Source organism: Bison bison, unplaced genomic scaffold (assembly GCF_000754665.1).
Source record: "Bison bison bison isolate TAMUID 2011002044 unplaced genomic scaffold, Bison_UMD1.0 scf7180017860456, whole genome shotgun sequence".
NCBI classification, from domain to species: Eukaryota; Metazoa; Chordata; class Mammalia; order Artiodactyla; family Bovidae; genus Bison; species Bison bison.
In genome coordinates this window covers 649,166-656,983 of record NW_011491028.1, presented here as the reverse complement: position 1 = coordinate 656,983, position 7,818 = coordinate 649,166, and the positions used below count along the sequence as shown (strand labels likewise).

At 39.7% G+C, this 7,818-nt stretch overlaps 1 protein-coding gene across 23 annotated transcripts in view; it reads right to left on the bottom strand.

The window, feature by feature from the left end:
- Positions 1-2,449: 2,449 nt before the first annotated feature.
- Positions 2,450-7,818, bottom strand: part of SGMS1 (sphingomyelin synthase 1) — a 330,390-nt gene continuing 325,021 nt past the window's right edge. For all 23 annotated transcript variants that reach the window (XM_010832194.1, XM_010832198.1, XM_010832199.1 and 20 more), the window contains 2 exons: positions 4,857-5,023; positions 2,450-4,182 (listed from right to left, as the gene is read on the bottom strand). In XM_010832194.1, the coding sequence (XP_010830496.1) occupies positions 4,003-4,182; positions 4,857-5,023 (347 nt within the window). In that variant the 3' untranslated portion in view covers positions 2,450-4,002. The remainder of the gene's footprint in view (positions 4,183-4,856; positions 5,024-7,818) is intronic.

Sequence of the window (7,818 nt, the reverse complement as noted above, 5' to 3'; positions counted from 1 at the left end):
ATTCAGTTCAGTCGCTTAGTCGTGTCTGACCTTTGGACCCCATGAATCACCAGCACGCCCAGGCCTTCCCTGTCCACCAACTCCCAGAGTTCACTCAGACTCACGTCCATCAAGTCAGTGATGCCATCCAGCCATCTCATCCTCTGTCGTCCCCTTCTCCTCCTGCCCCCAATCCCTCCCAGCCTCAGGGTCTTTTCCAATGAGTCAACTCTTCACATTAATTATTAGAGAAATGCAAATCAAAACTACAATGAGGTATCACTTCAAGTAGGTCAGAAAGGCCATCATCAAAAAAATCTACAAACAATAAATATTAGAGAGGGTGTGAAGAAAAGGGAACCCTCCTACACTGTTGGTGGGATGTAAATTGGTACAACCACTAAGCAGAACAGTATGGGGGTTCCTTAAAAACCTAAATACAGAACTACCGTATGACCCAACAATCCCACTCCTGGGCATATATCTAGAGAAAACCATAATTCAAAAAGATACGCACACCCCAACATTCACAGAAGCACTGTTTACAACGCCAAGACACAGAAGCAACCTAAATTATCATCAATAGAGGAATGGATAAAGAATATGGTACATATATACAATGGAACATTACTCACCCATAAAAAAGAATGAAGTAATGCCATTTGTAGCAACATGGATGGGCCTAGAGATTGTCACATGGAGTGCAGGAAGTCAGAGGAAGACAGATAGGTGATACTGCTTATACATGGAATCTGAACAAATGGTACAAATGTACTTACTTACAAAACAAGAAACAGTCACAGATGTCGAAAACAAACTCATGGTTACCAGAGGAGAGATAAGAGAGATAAACTGGGAAACTGGGATTGACATATACAGATATAAAATAGGTAATAAGGACTTACTGTATTCCACAGGGAACTCTACTCCATATGCTCTATATAATGATCTATATGGGAAAAGAATGTAAAAAAGAGTGGATACATGTATAACTGATTCACGTTATGGTACAGCTGAAACAACATTGTAAATCAACTTAAAAAAAAGCAGGCACTCTCGTTTTATGTAATACTTATAATTTTGAGATACTTGTATTTATCAATTTTGGTTTTTGCTTGGGATACAAATAAAACAAATACAATGATCAGAAACTGGCAAAATGAGTCTCTCTACCTCATGGTGTGAATTTCCTGCTACTTGGTTCACGGTAAGTCACTCTACTTAGCTTGACTACCACAGTCAGATTTCTCTCGCTGTGGACTTTTTTTTTTATTTTTAAACTTTACAATATTGTATTGGTTTTGCCAAATATCGAAAATAAATCTGCCACAGGTATACATGTGGACTCTTGCTGAAGAATTCATGAAAGCTCACAGTATGTATAAGAGGGTGTCGAGGAGGGTGTGAAAACTTGAACTTCAATCAGATTTTTATCAACTGCACGCCCTTGGGAACGTTATTAAACATACTTAAATCAACCTCCATAAAATGGGGTTAATAAGGAACCTTGTGGTGATGTAAGGATTAACAAGATAATGCTTGAGAATTGCCTAACTCTGAAAGAGGGTTAGATAAAGAAGCTATGGTCTAGGGCTCTGGCTTACAAAACTGAAGCACAGAAAAGCATGTGTCCTCATTCAGCCAGTCATGATCAAGTGTACTACAATTCTCCAGAACATAATATTTCTCTTTTCCTACCTGGAAGTTGCAGACTTGAGAGCCACAAGATATGTCAGTTCATGATTCTACACAGCCAGGCATGAAGCACAACCATTAAGGGAAATTCTTGGTACAAATGTAGTAGGTAAACTTAAAATAATGATCTTTTAAATGTAACTTTTGATTTAAAGGAAAAAAATGTTGTTTTTAGCATATGTCAAGAATTCATTTCCATTATTCAAGTTACTTACCTTTTTAATATACAGCACCTGGTCCCATGCAGGAACTCTTTCTGGTTTTACAGCTGTAAGACAACAGCTTCCCTTCATAAGAACAGGTTTCCACTGTTAACATCATTTTTTCCCCACATCAAGAATAACATATTTTTTTCCTTTTTAAAAAGTTTTTCTTACCATTGATTCTCAAAGTACCATGACCATATTCTCATTTCGGAATTTACTTTCCCTTTCCATCTAAACTGAAAAACTTATATTACTTTCAGTTATAGGGGAAAAAGTCAGTGACTTGATTGAGAATTGGAGGATTGAAAATTATTGGTAAACAGTGGTCTGCAGTTTGAACTTACCTGTGAGTCTTTTCTTAAGTTTTTTAAAATATATGCTATCTGTAGAGGTTATACTGAAGTTTAGAGTGCATTTCAAGGCATCTCAAGGGAAAAGAAACATGATTATAAAGGCCCTCTCTCAAAGAAACTCAGCGAGGAAATGCCAAAACTTGTTTTTACATCTTGCTTCAAGGACTTCGTTTATGACTCTTGTGAAGAATGTGAACACACTAGAAAGAACAGACATTTTTTAAGTACCAGTTTTTATTAAAAAGTGCATCTTGATTAATTTATGATCTAGGTAAGCTGTTAAGATAATCAGTATACTCTCTGGAATAATAACTTTACAAAGATTTAAAACAAACAAAATTTTAAAAGCCTTTTTATTTCCTTCACCATTATTGTTTTACAATACAAATATCACCTTGTGAATACACAAAAAACCCTACGGAAGATAATTCTGCGGCACATAAAATACAGAATGGATATATATACTTCTTCATCCTTAAAAAACTATTTTGTTCTCCACATTGGCAAGTATAGAATAGAATACTTCCCCAAACATACTTCTGTTAGGAGTAAAACTTAGAACTACATGCAGTTCCTGCACAAATATATTTTAAAGAAATAGATCTCTTTTTTGTTGTTCACCAACAAAATTGTCATGAGAGTATGGATAACTAATTTATAGCTTTCAAGTTTTAGTTAAGTGATCATTTTCAAAACTCTCTTTTTAAAAACAAAGTATTCATGGCTGTTTTCGTTGTATAGTTAAAATCGAACTACCAAATAGATGGTAAAATAATTGAAGTGGTACATGTCATCGCCGCCTGCTCACAATATGGGAACAGGCTCTGACTTTCCAATTAATTCCCCCATTCTTTAATTCATAGCAGTTTGAGAACCATAAACAGTCTTCTGATTGAATTTAGCTATAAATGCAAAATTTAGTAGTGTATACATACATTTATATTTTCATGGAATATTTATTTTAAATAAAAACATTGAAGATTGCCTACTGACCATACAATCAAGACAAGAAAGGCACTAGAAACATAGACAAATTTCTCTCCCAAGAAGCATTTTTAAATTTTAACTCTCTGTTCTCTGACATGTAAAAATCTTTAAATTTGGTTTTCATAACATCATTTTGAAAAATAAAGTTAGGAAATACTTAGAAAATCACTTTATAACAGAATCTTTTTTTTTTTTTTTTTTGCACTTTTTGACACACTGTCTCTGCTGATTTTTACAAAACCCAAAGTTACCAAACCTTCCTGTGTCTGTCATTTTTATTTGAATATCGGTGCAACAGGTAGAAAGATTTCAGAATCGAACCCCATTCAGGTACTTAAGAAACCTTCATAGAGACATTTGCTAGAAAATGGCTTACAGCCCAATCTTTGGGGCAAGAGATATGAAAAGTATGTTTTCCCAAGAAAATAATACGCTTTATTTCCAGATGTAACTGGAAAGACCAGAACTGATGATATAAAAGCTTACATTTATGCTGTTGCATCATATACAAAGGAACATGGTGGTCGCAGATTATGTAAATCCCAAACTTATGGACAGGAAATGTGTACAGTGTATGATAGGTTGAGTTTTCTTTATTGTTGTCCAACGCAGGTCCTTTGGAGAGAAAAAAAGATCACAGTGCTGACCAGGTAACTCAATAGGTTAAGTCAAGGTAATTGTTGAAAGATAATAGGATTAGGGAGTTGTTTATTTTATGGCATCTTCTCTCATGGAGTTCTTAGCACTTCGGACAGTTCCTCTTTCTCCACCATGTAGAACTGTTATGTGTCATTCACCAGTCGGCTGTATTTAACTTGCCTACTGAGGTGGATTACCGGCCAGGGGAAGGGCCAATGGTAAGATCGAGGTACAATTCCTTGGACATTCTTTTCAAAGTACTGAAATGGCCTGTACCACCACACTCTGGCCAGGAGGTTCATCTGGGAAGCTTCTTTTAGCACCTAAGAGAACACAGAAAGAGAAAACCGAGTCAGGAAGAACAACTGATTGTTTCAGCCCCGATAGGAACATACACATGATTCTTATAATTTTTCACTTTAGATTCAAATATTTTCCATATGACAATTCACAAAGGCCCCCAGATCCAGCCCCTGATCACCTTTATGTCCCCAGGTTCACACTCACACCACCATTCTACACTCTGTACCCAACTGCAAACCAGACCACACCTGTTTCTCTAGCAGAGAAACAAACAACTCCAATGCCAGGAGTACATGGAGAACGTGTGGCTTACTTAAGTCTCTTGTCTATAAATAAATACTTCAATTAGTGCTTTAGTTACTCTCTTATGATGAAAATGGAGAGACTTAATTAAATGTTAAGTATTAAGCTGGTGAGGGGCCCAAGATGGAAAAGAAGGTAGGAATGCAAGATCAAGCAAGAGGTGGGCACAGCTTAAAAAAGTATTTTCCAGGGACGATGAGAATGTGATACTTGTTCTAGAAGGATGCCATCTCCTATGTCATTATAGAAACACTTCTGGTTCAGCTTTGATTCAGAAGTGGATCAGCACCACAGGAGACAATATAGTCTCAGGTGACTCCCCCTGTTGCCACACCAGCAACAGCTAGTCAAGAGCATCAGGAGTTAACACCAGAGGAGGAGAAAAACTCACTTGCTGATTGGCCATAGTGTGGTACCACCAGAAGAGTCTTGTGGTGATGTAGTATGCCACCACGACATCCACAGTGTAGTGGTCATGCGCTAAGAGAATGCAGAAGATGCCCACCACGCTGAGAAGCCAGCAGAGCCAGTGGTACCACCACAGTCGTCGAGGGGAATCTGAAAAGGAGAAATGTGCAAGAAGAGTCCTATTATTCAAGTATGACGAAGGGCACCCAACCACGCCTCAACTGAAAAAAGATCGCTTAGGGTGGCAAATCCAAGGGCTTTGGCTTCTATGTAATCAAGGTTAGAAGGGAAGCAGCTTATTTCATCAAGTGATTGTATTAGCCACAGTAATTTATATGTGGTTATTACTTGACCCATATAATCACAAATACAGTTTCAAAGGACAAACAAGGACAGGTTAATGCATCACACTCCATTAAAACCAAAACTGTCTATTGATAATTAAATTTACCTGGAAATAATATGGGGTTAAAGCTCTGTACAAAAATCAATACCTTTTGGTCTATGGATCCTTATACACAGACTAGGCAATTATAATGGATACAACCACCCTATTTGCTTTCCAAGCTCTGCAACCATATTCTACTTTTTAAGTCTTTGAGGTGTCCATTTCTCAAATAGAAATAAGAGAATCCAAGTGACCAGGAATTCTAGCCCATGTCCACTCCCAAGGGCAGGACAGTGTCTGGGAAGTCATTTGATGGGAGATTCAAAACCTCTACTGATTGTAAGCCCTCCTACCTTGTATTCTCCATGAATGGGCTTCAGAGGGTCTGATACGTTAGACAAAAATGTTGCCTACCCTCCTCACCCTGGGGAAGATAGTTTAGCCTTTTATAGGATTCTCAGGGGGTCCAAGTATCAGTCATTCATTTACCCACTATTTATTAAGCATCTACAATGTAGCCAGGACAAGATCTAGTCACTAGATCTTGGTATCAACTAACGTCACAGGCAAACAGTTTGCCTTTGTGGGGAGATCCCTTCCCAGTTAATGAAAAGAGACAATTAATAATAATTATCATCAAGTAACTTGTACTCTATGTTAGAAGGTGTTAAATGCTTTGGATTTAAGATAAGTGGGATTAGCAGCAGAGAGGGTGAAGGGAAGGAGGTTTGCAATTTTAAATGGCATGGTCAGGGGTTGGGGCAGAAGTCTGAGTATATGTACAGGGCTCCATGTTCCCTTTCCAGGAACAGTTGTATTTGATAACATAACAACACAGCAACAAAGAGCAGCTACTGTTCATTCTCCCAGCTCCTCTATTAGTGTCCCCATATGCCATCTGTTTTTATTTTCACAACCTCTCCCTCATTGATGAAGAAGTTGTGTGAGTATACTTAGCTGCTCAGTTGTGTCTGACTCTTTGCAACCCCATGGATATAGCCCACCAGGCTCCTCTGTCCATGGGATTTCTCAGGCAAGAATACTGGAGTGGGTTGCCATTTCCTCCTCCAAGGATTCTGGACCCAGGGACTGAACCTGTGTCTCCTGAACTGGCAGGTGGATTTTTTTATCTGCTGAGCCAGTGGGAAAGCCATGGAGGAGCCATCAGTATCTGATTCTAAGGATGAGGAAACTAAGAGATCAGAGGTTTTTCCCAAGGTCAGAGGTTTTATCTGCTGAGCCACTGGTAAAGTCATGAAGGAGCTCTCAGTATCTGATTTTAAGGATAAGGAAACTAAGAGATCAGAGGTTTTCCCAAGGTCATAGAGTGAGTGAGTGCACCAGGATTCAGAATCAGTTTGTGGCCCACATCATCCAACTTGGTTTACAGGCTCATCTTCAAGAATAAAGCTTAACCCCATTGAAGTACTTCAGGGACCAACCAGCAGCAGGTAGGAATCTGGCTCCAGGGCTGCTGACATTAGGCCTGTTCTGTGCCCATTTTTCCATGCCCAGTTATACTCCAGTGCCAGGGCCAGATCACGCCCTGACAGTTCTGAACAGACACTGCTCGAATTCACTCTATCTGGTCACTTACTGAGAACAAGCAGAGCACCCACTGTCTCTCCTCTCACTCAGTGCCCCAAAGTATGTCTTCTCTTCTCTTCCTGTGTTCCCCATCTCAGTTTTTAGACCAAAATTGGGCTTTCACCCTTCAGTCCATCACCTGCCCCCTGTACCCTCACAATCAATCCTGTTACCTATAGACGCCTTTTTGTGAATTCCTCCCAGTTTCCCCCACTTCTCTGCACACCAATGTCATCCTGATAGTTTGGGCCACTCCCCTCTCTTTCCTGGACTATAGCGGCAGCCAGTCTGCGAACTCTACTCCTGCTCTGCCCTCTCCAATCCATCCTGTGAGTCATTACAGGACTGGTTTCTCCCTCTCTAAAGGGTAAGTCAGATGACACCGCCCCAGTGGTTACAGCCTCTCAATGGGCACCTCATGTCTCTCAGAATGCAAATTCAGACTCCTTCCTGTGACTCAAGGCATGTTCCACAGTCTGGTTCCTACTCACCAGTTCACTTTCCAATTCTCATTATTACCACTGCTCTGAATTCCAACCACAATGACGTTCCAACAGGTGCCACAGGCTCTCCAATACCTTCAGAACGCATGTGTGTCCCGCCTCTGTGATACCCGCAGCCTGGCTTCTCCTGTTGCTCTTCATGGGAACTGTCTAGATAAAGCTCACTGAGACTATTTCTAACAGTAGAATATTAAGGACAATGGAATTTTCTACAAGTAGAGAAAGGACTAAAACATACTTGAGAAATAACAGAGGGAAATGGGAGGGGGAAGGAATGAAAACTTTAGATATATATTATTTTATTAATGCTGCTGCTAAGTCACTTCAGTCGTGTCCAACCCTGTGCGACCCCATAGACGGCAGCCCACCAGGCTCCCCTGTCCCTGGGATTCTCCAGGCAAGAACACTGGAGTGGGTTGCCATTTCCTTCTCCAATGCATGAAAGTGAAAAGTGAAAGTGAAGTCGC